This window comes from Beta vulgaris, chromosome 6, assembly GCF_026745355.1.
Source record: "Beta vulgaris subsp. vulgaris cultivar EL10 chromosome 6, EL10.2, whole genome shotgun sequence".
In the NCBI taxonomy this organism is placed as follows: Eukaryota; Viridiplantae; Streptophyta; class Magnoliopsida; order Caryophyllales; family Amaranthaceae; genus Beta; species Beta vulgaris.
This window is the reverse complement of record NC_079207.1, coordinates 69,894,235-69,908,047: the sequence shown is the minus strand read 5'-3', so window position 1 is coordinate 69,908,047 and position 13,813 is coordinate 69,894,235. Positions and strand designations below refer to the sequence as shown.

The window sequence follows — 13,813 nt, the reverse complement described above, 5'->3', positions numbered from 1 at the left end:
TGATAGGAATCAATTATGCTACTATATTTGGTATAATACATATATATAACCAATCAACCCATGAATACACCAAGCATAACAATTAATTTTTCGACATATCATTGCTAGTCTACAATCCTACACATTGATCAACATCGGAAATGGGATACCATAGCATCTCTTCGTTCCTAGTTTCAGGCCGTGATTCTAAGCCAATATAAACTATGAACTGCGAACAGGTCTTGCACGGTCCATCATTGCATTTTGAACTATAAACAAAGACTAACTATACCTCCCCTATCCAAGGTATTCTCTCCCCTTGTGCTCCGCACAATCCTAGATCCTTAAGCCTCCTTTCTTGGTAGTATTCATAAACACCCAAATCCATCTCTCTTTCTTTAAAAATCCCATCAATCTGCTGCAACACCTTCTTCTCTCCCAATCTTATCCCTACAGCTATCTTGTGCCTTGGATTCAGATCGTCTTGTATCATCAACTTCTCATCCTACAGCAAGTGACATTGTCACATGAACAAATGAAGAAATCAGTAAAAGAGAATAAAGAAAAAGAAGGAATAAGGATTGGATTCATCCAAACAGGAACAAGCATGACTAACCTCTTCAATAGTGGTACTGTAACCAGAAAGAGCAGATTTACAAGCATCACGTATCACTTGGCAAACAAGCTCCTCGTTGTCACGGCTAACAGGACTCTCAAGGTGGTCCCATATAGAGTTCCTAAATATTGATTCCAAGAGAAATGCATCGCCTCCACCAAGTGCCAGAAGTCTAAGATATGGGAGCATAGTTGCTGGAAGAGGCTGGTCTAGAACAATATCAAGATATGCAGTTTCCCTCATGCCATTTGACTCAGCTATGTCTAGCTTGTCCCCGAAAAAGGGGTCTGATTCGGGTATCTCTAGTGTTAGGGTGTATGTGTTGCGTTCTGACCTAGATTCTATGAACCCGTAATCCAAGGCTAATTCGGCATTGCTCTTGTTCAAATCATATTGGATCAAAACCTGTTTACAAATATTTGAGTGGTTATGAATGATGAAGATGCTCATGGAATGTTATTGATGTAAAAGCAAACTTTTGCATTTGACTATTGAATTCACATTTTGAGAAACATGTGTTATCATATAAGCTGCACACAAATAAAATAGATAAGGACAAAAACTAAGCATTATAGTAGTTCATTGTTCAATTAGACATGGAAAGGCTACCTGTTCACCAGCCTTCACTCTGGTGGGATTCCTTAGTGAGAATAGGAGATCTCTAGAGAACAGACCGGCTCCTCTAACTTCCCAAGAATTGTCCTGTGCTGTTAAATCAGGACTGTGATTGATCTGTTGCGCCCATTTTTACATGTTAGATCGAAGAAAACCTCCCAGCTAAAAGTTGCAACTGATTTAACATTGGTTATTACTTTATTAGACATTTTAAATGCACATATTAGCCATTACTCAGACCGAAGAGCTAAATATAGTAATAATCAAATTATGCACTTGATGGAGATCAAAAGAGAGGATACCAGATCAGCCAAGGGGATTAGAACAAGACTTTGGCCCTCGAGGCGAGTGAATGCTCTTGATCTTAGGATTCCAAATGCCCAAAAGAAATCTTCTAGTGTTATATCAAAAGGGAAAAGTCTCTTGTGAGGAACTATTACTTCTTCCTCGAGTTTTGCAAATTCATTTGCTACTAAGTCTTTCACACCCAGTGTTGTGTTCAGCAGCTGGCTACCTGTAAACATGTACCAACCACATTAAGGTTGGCAAACTAGAAACTGGCCCAAACAAAACCCTTCACTATCTTAACACTAATTTGATTGTTTTATGAGGTATACGATATAGAAATTTAACTTTAGCTCTTAAACCCGACCAAAGGACTTGTACGTGACTGATATGATTTGACAAATTAGCCTAAAGCAAACGACATCTCTCATATCCCCCAAGTCCTAGCAACAGCAAATACAATGAAGCGCCAAGAACACTCATGCTGTTTGAGGAGCTTAATATCTTGTAACAGAATGGAGGCCTCCAGTTAAAATCACCTACACTAGGCACCAAAATAAAGGCAAACCTGGTGATCCTTCTGGAAACCTCTAGAGGGGATGACGAGCACCTGTTGACGGCTCACGAGTGACAGCTCATCATCATGGCAGAGAATATGGTACAGAATGGCACAGAATATGGCACAAAAAGAGAGACAAATCTTGTAGAGAGAGAAAATAGTACAACCTAGCAGTATAAATAGGGTTGAGGAAGAATAAGAAAGGCATGAAAATTGTTGAGGGAAATTTAGTATAGTGGGAGTTTGAAGGCTACTCGAAAGCTTTCTCTTTGTTATTGTTCTTGGGGTTTTGACCTCCATTTAATCAAAAGTCTCTCTCTTTCTCCTCTAGTTTCTCTTTGATATATATTACATATCTAATACTTGTAAATCAATACTAGAAAATCAATGATTTGAACCAAAATCTGTTCAATGAGTCTCCATGATCTCATTGTTCAGGCTAAAGTGTATATAAAATTTGCAGACTTGGCATATACTTGGTTTGATTGAACTATACAGCGAACAAATCGGTACAAAGAAGAACAAAATAGTGTCAATGAAACAAAGCCACCGGTACAAGAATCTGTGTTAAAAGCTTCCTTGAAATTCTGTTTAGCCACCTGCTTCATTGTCCCAATATTAGTCAGTATTCAATTCAGAATGAAACCTTATCACGAGTGGCTAACATAATGCTACGGCAAGGTGGTCAACAATTAAAGCTAGAATTCCATACACCAAAATATGACTTAAAATTACAACTGTTTCAGTTGATACTCCCTCCGTCGGTATATTAACTCTACCATGCTAGCGAACCATATTAGTAATGTGACAACTAAATCCAAGTGGGACACTAAACAATACTCACTACATGTTAGATAACATCAATACATTGACGTTCATGATCTCTAATGCATATCTTCGACCATTAACACAATATAACTATTAGTAGAGGAAAATGAAGTCAAATTTGAAACTTGGTAAAGTTGGACCACAAAAGTTGAAGTGTAGTTTTATTTTCTCTGTATATGGAGGGAGTGAATAAAGATAGCATAACTACAACTTACAAGCAACTATTGATTAGAAAAACTGAACTACCTTGAAGCTCAGAGAGTTCCTCTTCTGACCTGCTCTGAAAAGCAACAACCAAAATTTCATTTAGCTAACCAACATAATTGTGAAAAACCCATGTAAAAACTTTAAAACCCTACCAAATTAAAGCAGAAAAACAGCAAACAAAAACATACCCATAAACTAAAATCAATCAACTTGAGCAAAAAACAGCAAACAAAAACAAACCCATAATTCAACATCAATCAAATTGACCAAAAAACATACCAATAAATAGTTGAATTTGTAGAATCAGGCAATATATCAATATAAGGTTTCCAAGATGAAGCATCACCCAATTTTTTCTCTCTCATCAAGAACAAAGCAACAGACACCCAAGGTTTAAGCCCATTACAAACAGACCCAATTTCTGAAGCTGCTACAGTATCTGGGTATATCCAAAATTTTCTGGGTACCTCCAAAACGACCTCGTTTCTAGCTATATCTTTTTGGGCTATTAATCCTAGGCCTTCTGGAACAATGCCTGGCTTTACTGGGCTTTTTGGTGAGACTATGCCTTTATCAGTGAGCCAGGCCCATAAAGTTTGGACTTCTTTAGGTGGGCCGGGCTCCGGTGGCCTGAAACATCTGATAGAGAGAGGATTTCTGGGAGTAGATGAGGTTGTAAAATGGGGTTTTTGGGTTTTGGAAGAAGCGAGGAAAGCATGATTTGATGACGAGCTGAGAGTGAACAAAGTTGCCATTTTTGCTTGTTACTCACCTTGGAAAGAGGAACTCACAATCTAGATGTTCTTTTTTTATAGTAGATGAGTTGATGACTCGTGTAATCGTGTTAAGACATCTACTATACGATTGGTCTAAAGGGGATGTCTTTTCTTAAAAGGAGATTTCCCTCTCCCAAAAAATATGTATACATGGGACAGCTGGTAGCTCAGTAGAGTATCACCTCGTATTTCAGAATATTGTTCATAGTTTGAATCTTCATTCCAACAATATGTTAGGCATTGTCCAGAATTTGCTTTTAAATAGTCTCTTATGGCCTTAGGATGCATTCGATAAGGCTAGTTTCTCGAGTTCTTGAAAAGTATCAAAAATGTGTATTATAGACTTCAAATGTTGACTAGTTCAGGCTAATTCTGAATTTTTTCGATCCTATTGATGTTATTTATCCAAGATCTTCCGGGTGGTAGAAACACCCTACATTTTCGACCTTTTCCAATCTTAAAAATGCTCTAAAGGCCTCAATTCCCTACCATATGCTTTTTACAACTTATGGATATACTTTCAAATGGTTTTTTATGGCCCTGGGTTGTATCCCATGAGGTTAGACTTGGGAATGTCCTAATTGCGTGTTTTATTACCTTCAAATTTGTTGTTATGGGGCAAATTTTGGACTTTTCACTCTTATAATGTTTTTATCCAAGACAATAACAATTGATTGGGGTTGGCTTGGGATGATTCTTGGGTGGTTAGGACCTTCTACATTGTCTTAGATCTCCTTGTATAACTTATTTTATAGGTCATATGTTCTGATACTGTTGCAGCATGGGGTGAAAGACAATTAAGGCAAAGAGAAGAATAAACGAACTCCTGCGATGAGAAGGGAGATAAAGAAAACGAATAATAACTAATATTGCAAGTAAATTGGAATATCCAAGTGTTACAAATTAAAAGGGAATGGAAGAATAATGATGTTCAACTTGAAATAGCTCCTTACGTCTCTATTGCCAACCATATGTTCGTTGCAACTCATGGATGTGATTTCAAATGGTATCCTATGGCTCGAGATTCATTTCATAAGGACTATTACCTAGCCTTGTGAGACCCCCAAAAACATGTATTATAACCTTAAAATTCGATAAGGATTGTTGGGAGCATCTACATGAACTTAATGAAATTGCCATTCAAAAGTTATTTTTATGTATTTCTTATTCCCGATAATTGGTCTAGAAGGAAAAATAGACTCAAGGGTTCTTTTTACACCGAATCAAGTTGAACTCATATCAAAGTCAAATATCATCCTTATTAGAATCTTTTTTCTTACCATTAAATAAAATTAATCATAATACTAGTAAACCTTAAAAAATTTGACTAATGCGATTCTCAATATATTACTATACACCAGGTATCCTGTGATATAATAAGTTTTTACTTAATATAGTTTTTGTATTATTCAATCACCTTTTGCATTAGTCAGTTTTTTATGATATAATCAGTTTTCTCTATTAGAGTCAGCTTTCTATGATACTGTCAGTTTCAATTCACCATACATTAGTATAGGAAAATTATACATTGTACTAGTTTAATTTTGATTTTTCAAGTATGATACCCAAAATTGTTCTGAATTCTACGTAGTACGACTGTAGTTTGGAATGGGGGGTTAATTAAGGTTAGACTTTTATCTCGTTTGCATGTCTCGCATAAAATCCAAAATTATTTTAAATACCAAACGTAAAAGTCAAAAGTATAATGATACTATGTAGAATTTTCCATTAATATAAAATAGCTCCACCCGAAATTTGTTGTGGAGACCTTTTAGCCTACATCATTTCTTTTCTTTCCTACTAATTTTTGTCTTTTTAAGGTTTTAAGCCAAATTATTTAAGCCTAAATCATTTTTTTCAGTAAGAATGATCATAAAAGAAAACCGTATCTTAACTGGGATTGATTTTTAATTGTTGATGCTTCTTTCTCCTTCATAGCCAGTATGATCATCGTTTATGACTATGCACAAGTTCAGTAGACAAATTTATTCCAAGCAAAGAATTACATTCCATAATTCATATCAGCTCTTGTGGAATATGATTCAGGCGAAAAATGAATTACACTATACAAGTTAGGGAGAGAAGGAAAAAAAGAAGACATCGAAAATTCTACTGCTTTGCTAGAACCTAAGGAAGGCAGAAAAGAGAATCAAACTGCTTCTTTTGCAGAATGAATCAGATTATACCTACTTATAACACTTCATGGACAATTTCTCCTATTCACTTGGCAGAAATGTGCCAAATCAAACACACCATCAGACTGACGTATCCTACTGGAACAACCTCCTATTTTTCGGCTCGGTAAAACACTATATCTTACTAACTTGCAGAGTGTTCCTCCTCTTCAACTTCCCCTGAGAGCTCACAAGACCATCGTTCATGGCCAAGCAAACCTTTCAGGATAATTTACCATAAGCTTTTAACAAGTTACTCAATCACTCGAAAATAATACGCTCATAAATTAGCTCAAACTTGTTGATTAAGCTACGCACACTTGAGAACAAAATTGTAAATCTCAATGTAGAACACTGGTGTTACTGGCTGTTATTAAGTCGCTGCAATTAGGATCTTCACAAAGGCATTCTTGGGGATTGGCATAAAAGTAATCTTCCTCTTTTGGTCTATCAGGAATAACTTTCCTGAGAACGGGTTGTCCTAATCTGTTTAAATGCACATCCTTAACACCAGCAACAAAATTATCCCATGGAAGTGTCCCATTCTGTTGTAAATCTACCAATTCAACAAGCTTTTTCCGATCCAATAAAATGGTTTTCTTGAAACCAAGATACCTGAAAATAGATTTGAGGAATCAGCATCATTATTTCACATCTTAATGTGAAATAGCTCTTCCTATTATCTGTCTGAGAAGTCTAGAGGAGATACTATCAGTCTTACCACTTCTGTTCAGAAAACTTCATAATAAATTAGAATCCAATGACAAGTACGAACGGATACCTGCGATGACCTTCAACTAGCCTTGCCATGTTGCCATCATATGTAGGAATAAATGTATTACTGGCAACTGAAACCAAAAAATCTAACGCTGCCATTTGAGAAGAATGATTCCGGAATTGCCGTAAATCATCTGGATTAAGCAGCATATCCTTCTTAATCTGTAATCATTTATGGTATATATGAGTATTGTCCACAAAATCACTGGACGTAGCAAAAACTAAACCAAACTGTTAATTTACATCAAGCCAATTGGTAATTGTGCCTAAAATACTAAAATACATCCTTAAGGTTCTCAATTTTATTCGTTAAAACAATAAAAGTTAATTCTCAGCATATCCTAGATTTGGAACCAAGAGCTAAACAAAAGTAACACTCTTTCACAGACGAGAATATATCTAAGCACTATAAGGGAAGTCATAACTCTTAAGCTGCCAATTTGTTAATTCATAATGAACAAGAAAAGAAAGAATAGTTAACAAAGGCAAGTTTAGTTGCTTGAACTTTCAAAGCAAGCAACAGCTCCATGCGTCCACATATCAATTAAAACAATCTATCTCACTCACTAAGTAGTTCTAAAGCCCTAAACAGAGCACACAAATCACGAAATTGCACCCCATAAATTAGTGATCCCTTCTACCAACCCAAATAAACAACACAACCCAACAAAAGATCCCTGAAGTATTTGTTTCTCTATACTTCCACAATATTTCTGGATAATTATCACATTTTATTTATAACACATACACGAACTACCAGATAGCCATAAAATCACAATATAAGTAGCAGTCTGCCAAATCAGACAAGGTAGTAGATAGCTGCAGAGGTAATATCACGATAAAAGACAACAAACTTTTATCACTTACCGTATTGGGGAATGCAGCCCTTAACGCTGCTAGTCTTCTTTCACTACCATAAATTTCTCCAGAAGCAATATATACCTGGGTGTCCTTGTCAAAACCCAAGGCCTGTAGAATTAAAGTTGTTTCCTCAGGTGTAAGAGGACATAAACCTTGGGACCTCTTCTCCTCAGAATTGATCTCCTTATCCCTCCACCATGGGTATGCATACCTAGATAAAAGGTAGATGCAACAAATGCTACATAAATTTCTATGTTTAGAAGTATTGGATCAGATAAGGGAATTCAATGAATATAACTTGTGCAGTTGAATGACTCGACTTTTAAACAAGGACAGATACACACAAGACAAATAGAAGTTTCGTTCCAGAGAAGAAGACATGAGAGAAAAAAAACTCCTGGTAATCAGTCCTAAAAAAATTCAATGGAACAAGTACACAACTATTAGGTAGTGGACATAATTGCCACCTACCAAACTTCAATACTAGGCATGACCTCTAGGAATTTCTTGCAACATCTTGCAGAGTAGTTTTAGTATTTTGACTAAATTAGAGGACTACTATTTGGGTAGTGTTTAGCAAATACTACAAAATTTAACTTCTATGACACTGCATATTTTATAAGTAGACAGATTGAGCTAGATATATACTGACAGTAAAAGCTACAACTTCCAAACAAACCCTGTGTCTATGGAGAACAACTGCACCCATACAAGTAGAAGCTAGGAGGAAAACTAAACAATCAGGTTTCAAATGAGTGCACACTTTTCCTTTTGCAATCCTCAATAATGACATTCTAAAGTTATGAGCCTGGTATTCATTGCAGACTTGCAGTTGCTCAAACAAAGAGCAAAACAAATAAATTCTCTGCATTCCTTACCTCATTTCTATCTTATTTTGATAGTGCAAGTCTTGTACTGGCCTACAGTATAATCAATGTCCAAATAAAAGGCTTTTTAAACATACTAGTACATCTTTCATGATTGCTACAATGTCACATTCACACCTAATAGTCTAATACTATAGTGATCCTTGTAATCAAGCCACGTGGATATAATATCCTAACTCCAACTGGAAACCTTTAAACATGAAATACGCAGCAGCTCCAATATCCTGACTCAAGACAATTGCTTACAACCTAAAACTCGTATATAAGATGACTAAAAACCACATTGTTATGCTTTTATATCCTTTCACCATAATCTCTAAATAAAGCCTTCACTCACATCATAGCCCATAGTTAAAAGGCAAGCATGCTCAGCAAAAAAAAATTATGTTAGAAAGTAAGCAAACCAACCTCATCTGCTTGAGATCCTCAGCTTCCTCCTTGGAGCAGCCATAGTTACAACCTGAGAAAGCCAGCATGTCCATCTCATATCTTAGATGCAAAGCAACGAAAGGCCCCTTTGCTTGAAGTAGGCGGATCAATTTTTGACCCAGAGCCTTTATTTGAGGAGTGAATTGCAGGGCCTGAAAATTGACACGGCACCTGAGTCTCTGAAATTCAAGAGGAAGTCCATTGTTCGCTAAACGCGCATCTGTTTTGTTAAAATGTATCACTTCATGCTTCTCAAAAAGAGGCAGAACCTGCATAATGCCCATCAGACAAGGAGCATGTGTTAGGGAAAAAAGTTCTTAGGAGCAAGTAGAAAAGGTAAACTACTTGACACGCCACCACCTTTGCGAGTTTATATCAGGTCATCAAAAGGGCCATTAACGGGGGAAGACCAGGGTCAGCAAAAACAAGCTTCAACCAGCATAACATATTTTCAACATTAGGTGTTCGTTTTAAATTGATGCGATTAGAACCTTCAACATTTCCCCTTTTCTGGAATTTCAACAGTCAAATGATGTATCCACAATCCACATCATTAGGTTAAACTAATTTTGTGTTGGGAGTTGGGAATTGCGATATGACTAAACAATTCCCCTTCACAAACAGATTACCTTCAAATGTTCATACTAGCTTCAGGAACATCGGAAACATCCTCTTTCCTAATGAGCTGCAAGCTTAGATACAACTTTGAACAGATTAATCACCCTAGAGGTCAAGACCCTACTTGAGAAAGGAACCATATTAAGTTTTTTTGTTCCTTAAAACTGCTTACTTGCTTTTAGTGCTTGTCACTAACAATGGACAAAAAGTGATGCATTTGTTTTATTTTTAATTAATTAAAAAGAAGAGGGAGGGAAATCGAACAAACTAATTTCATTCCCTTTTAGTGAACCAAATCCTTCCGCAATCAGAAATTCAAAGAGATAACACAAGCCCACTTTTCGCTCCCTCCCCTTCCTCCCCCTTTCCTCTCTCTCGTTCAACTCCCTTTCCTTTTACCATAGTTAAACATACAAATCATAGAGCTAAGACAATATAGTGGCACAACTAATTATATTCATATCTTAACTAGGTTCACTATAGGCCAAGAAAAAGGAAAATATCACAAAAGGTGTTGAAGAAGTCCTCTAGAAAGACCAACAACTGCATCTTTATGGTTTCGAAAGAACTATCTCGCCTAAACAGAGTTCAATCAGTTAAAGACCCTAAAATCTACACTTCATTTCCAAACATAGGCACAAACAAACAGCAAAAAGAGACTGTTCTCTGTAGTTAACCAATGGAAACGTTATGGATTAAAGATGAAAAAGATAATCCTTATTCGTTAGAGTTCATAGAATTGAAATGATGAGTCAGAGGTTCAGAAATTTCCATATGTCACACCACAGTCACAAGTTCATCGCTACTTCTAGAATGTCATATGCACCGCATTAGCACTCAACTTCCCTCAAAAATAAACATGACTAACAGACAACAAAATGAATGAGAAACGACTAGTATGTAATTGAATAAAATCATTAATGCTGGAAAAGATCAATAAACTCAAACATAGAAGCTTTATAAATACATGATTCTCAAAAAAATTCATCCCTCAAAATCTTTCACAATGATGTCTATTTGCATAATGATTTACTACCAAGCTTTGGCAAACAAAATGGTATATCAGGACATTCACTGCTACATATATCATATTTATCTGGTTTCCATGTCAAAACAACAACAAAAAAACCATATTAACTCCTTTGTCATCCTTGTTTCTTTCCTTAGTTTCAAATGTGAAATTGATCAAAGGAACAAACCTGTTCAATATAGTACTTTTCATTGGACCAGCTAATTGGTTGCATAACCAGCGGTTGGAATCCATACTTCCTATTATACCTCTTTGGTAGTCTCCTAATGATCCGGACCTCATCCCTTAAGGAATCAATGAAATGGTTCACATCAAAGATGTCCTCAAAGTTACTGCACAAGAACCTAAAAGAGTTAAAATTCCACAGAAGTCATGTCAATGAGAAAAGAAATAACACCTGCTGAAGCAAATATACCTTGTATCTGCCCAGAAAGATGTCTTATCAAGCTCTGGGACAACTAAAGTGAGATTTAAGAACCGAGCAACTGTCACCATGTCACATATCTGTAATCCAAGACATGCTAAGATGAGAACATTTGATTTAAAAATGAAAAAGCGCACGAAAACTAAAACCAAGAGAAAACAAACCGCAGCACGCATTTGATTCAAGCCTCCATTTGATGTTACTCTAAGAAACCCATTACTTGTGTAGTTCCCTGCAACCAGTAAATAAAGAATCGATCACGATCACCTAAATAAAACCTTTTAGCTTCGTAACATCACTATGTCCTAAATTATACCAGAGACTAGGATAAACAAACGAAAAAATACACGAATCATAAAGTAAGGAACAACTTATTACAAGATTATGAACAAAACCCAGATACTATGTTACTCAAACTCAGATAAAGTGTCTAATCGGATCCAGGAGTTCGAACTCATACATTTCATAGAAATATGTCAACTTTTTGGTCTGAGCTCTGAAACAAAGGATCCAAGTGCCATGTCATGTTAGGTAAATGAAGGTGTTGAGGTAACAAAGCCCAAAAGATAAAACGGGCCTCTGTATGCTGAACTATGATCAAAGTCACACCAGAAAACAATCATAAAATTGAGGGCAGCTTCGGTGACAGAATGCGAATAGTTAAATATTCAACAGAATCACATAGCACACCCTTACACTCAAATGCTACTCCAGTAAAGTCACTCAGGGAACGAAGAAAACATCCAACACGCCATACCTTTGATACGAGTACGGGGAACGATACCTCAACCGCGGTAAGAGCCTTGGTGTTACATTCACTATTCACAATAATGATAACTATTATGCTTCTAACTTTTTTTCTTATGTCGCATCACATACACCTAACACTTTATTCATCTAACACTATAACTTTATTAAGTCTATCAATCAGAAGTATTAGATAAATACGTCCTCACAACCTCCACAAACCCACCCACTAATATGTAAAAAAAAAAAAAAAAAAAGCTCCGATTCCTCAGCAAATAAAATTGCATGAGAAATTTCAACTCTATCTTTACCCAAAAACATCGGTTTGGGGAAGATCGATTGTTAAAAAATCCGAGCCCATCCACAATCACAACTATTCTCCGCCAAATTTAGTCAGCAACAAATTGAGAAGTATAACAACATCAAGCAAACTAAAGCAACTAGCTAATTCAACAAATAACAGTGTTTTTCACCAAAAAAAAAAATAGCATAAATTCCAACAAAAAAAAATTCAAGAACAGAAACATCAACTCACTTGGAGGAAGAAGAACTGGTGGAGGAGGAGTAGAGATAATCGAAGGAACTGTAGAAATATGCGACAGTGTATATGAAAAATTAGCGAGGAAACTTGGACGCCATAACTCTTCAATGGCAACAAGCTGAACCAAGCAAGTCCACACCACAAAAGTTGAGCAAACCCTAATAAACCACACTTTTAACCTAGTTCTCTCAATCACTGTTGTTACCGGTATCTTCTCATACCTCACTTGCTGCAAACCGTCTGATCTAACCTCCATTTCTCTCTCCTCTTCCACCTCATCGCCGATTCATCGGAAGAAAGGTAAAAAAAAACTTTATATTTGAAAATTTTTCGACGAACGAAGAACACAATGCGAGAAATTTGCAGGTGTAAAAATTGATGAATGCGGTTATTCGGACGATGAAGAATTTGAAATTCGTGATAAGAATCAAAAGCTCTAGGTTTTACTCTTCAATGGCGTCGAAAAATTTGTGATCGAATTTGAAACCCTAGAAAATGATGATGATGAATGCAATGTGGATCGAAGAAGTGGAAATGTGAAATTGGAATGATAAGCGCGGAAATCATGAGAGAGAAGAGAGAGAGGAAGATAAGAAAATTCACGAGAAACAGAGAGGAGAGAGAAAGAAGAGAGAGGAAGGAGAATTTAATGAATGTTGTACAACCGTCTAAATGTTGATTTTTCTAGGAATTCTGTTTTTTGAATAATTTTTTCCTTTGAATTCAAATTAAATTGGTCAAATTGTGATTTGTAAAGATAGAAATTGGTATACAATTTTTTAACATGGTTCCTTTTTTAATGAGGATGATGCGATCGGATTTGAGTTTGTCTTGTTGAAAACCGCCTACTTTTAAATTAAAATTAAGTAACGATAAGTCCATCTAATAGTGACTAGTTTAATTTCTTTCAGTAACTAATTTAATCCATTTAGTAACTAAGTCTATTTTTCTATTAAAGTTAGACCGTCTCTTTTAATGATTTTTTATGGGGTTTATCTTTGTGAAAATGTCAAACAAGAATTTTGGACTATGTTTTAGCATTAATTAATTGTTTTACAAGCACATCTTAAGGTAAATGTCGTCTAAAGAGAACAAAAGGTCAAAGTATTATAAGATATGTCAATATGTCATATTACTATATTGGTATTAAAAAGAAGGCCATAATAAATTATTAAAAAACATTCAAGAGTCATATTAGGATAAAATTTAGGTCAAATTAGAGCTCGTAAATCATTCTTTGTTTTAATACCAAAAAATTTATATATACTAATGTATAATGCGGTTGACTATAATCACTTCAAATTACATAAGAAGTCGTTCGATTATGAATTTGACTTTCATGTGATTTGGGTGACTGAGGCATATTTTAGACAGCTACACCCGTTTATATACTATACTCAATTGCCTACTTTGTCTTACTTTTTTATTTTTATAACTTAATTATCACTTCCACCATTTTT

The 13,813-nt window shown here is 35.7% G+C and overlaps 2 protein-coding genes across 2 annotated transcripts; both read right to left on the bottom strand.

Moving 5' to 3' along the window:
- LOC104897864 (fructose-bisphosphate aldolase-lysine N-methyltransferase, chloroplastic) lies at positions 1–3,945 on the bottom strand. Its single transcript, XM_010684820.2, has 6 exons — positions 3,369–3,945; positions 3,129–3,157; positions 1,513–1,724; positions 1,205–1,327; positions 596–1,000; positions 1–484 (listed from the first exon to the last, which is right to left on the bottom strand). The coding sequence occupies exons 1-6, from the start codon at positions 3,842–3,844 to the stop codon at positions 266–268; spliced, it is 1,464 nt and encodes a 487-aa protein (XP_010683122.1). The 5' UTR covers positions 3,845–3,945; the 3' UTR covers positions 1–265.
- Positions 3,946–5,836: 1,891 nt separating this feature from the next.
- Positions 5,837–13,043, bottom strand: LOC104897863 (hypothetical protein). The gene is made up of 8 exons (XM_010684819.4): positions 12,348–13,043; positions 11,230–11,297; positions 11,057–11,145; positions 10,811–10,973; positions 8,973–9,262; positions 7,684–7,888; positions 6,821–6,978; positions 5,837–6,654 (listed from the first exon to the last, which is right to left on the bottom strand). Exons 1-8 carry the CDS (start codon positions 12,607–12,609, stop codon positions 6,381–6,383), a joined length of 1,509 nt encoding a protein of 502 aa, XP_010683121.1. The 5' UTR covers positions 12,610–13,043; the 3' UTR covers positions 5,837–6,380.
- Between the last annotated feature and the right edge of the window lie 770 nt (positions 13,044–13,813).

What these genes read in the sequence shown, in the direction of transcription:
- LOC104897863 (XM_010684819.4), bottom strand. Translation starts at nt 12,609, where the DNA reads ATGGAGGTTAGATCAGACGGTTTGCAGCAAGTGAGGTATGAGAAGATA. An exon ending in ACCAGTTCTTCTTCCTCCAA is followed by an intron (nt 11,298 to 12,347) that starts GTGAGTTGATGT and finishes TACTGGTTGCAG; the next exon opens with GGAACTACACAAGTAATGGG. An exon ending in TCTTTCTGGGCAGATACAAG is followed by an intron (nt 10,974 to 11,056) that starts GTATATTTGCTT and finishes GTTCTTGTGCAG; the next exon opens with TAACTTTGAGGACATCTTTG.
- LOC104897864 (XM_010684820.2), bottom strand. Translation starts at nt 3,844, where the DNA reads ATGGCAACTTTGTTCACTCTCAGCTCGTCATCAAATCATGCTTTCCTC. An exon ending in GGAACTCTCTGAGCTTCAAG is followed by an intron (nt 1,725 to 3,128) that starts GTAGTTCAGTTT and finishes ACATGTTTACAG; the next exon opens with GTAGCCAGCTGCTGAACACA. An exon ending in ACAGTACCACTATTGAAGAG is followed by an intron (nt 485 to 595) that starts GTTAGTCATGCT and finishes CACTTGCTGTAG; the next exon opens with GATGAGAAGTTGATGATACA.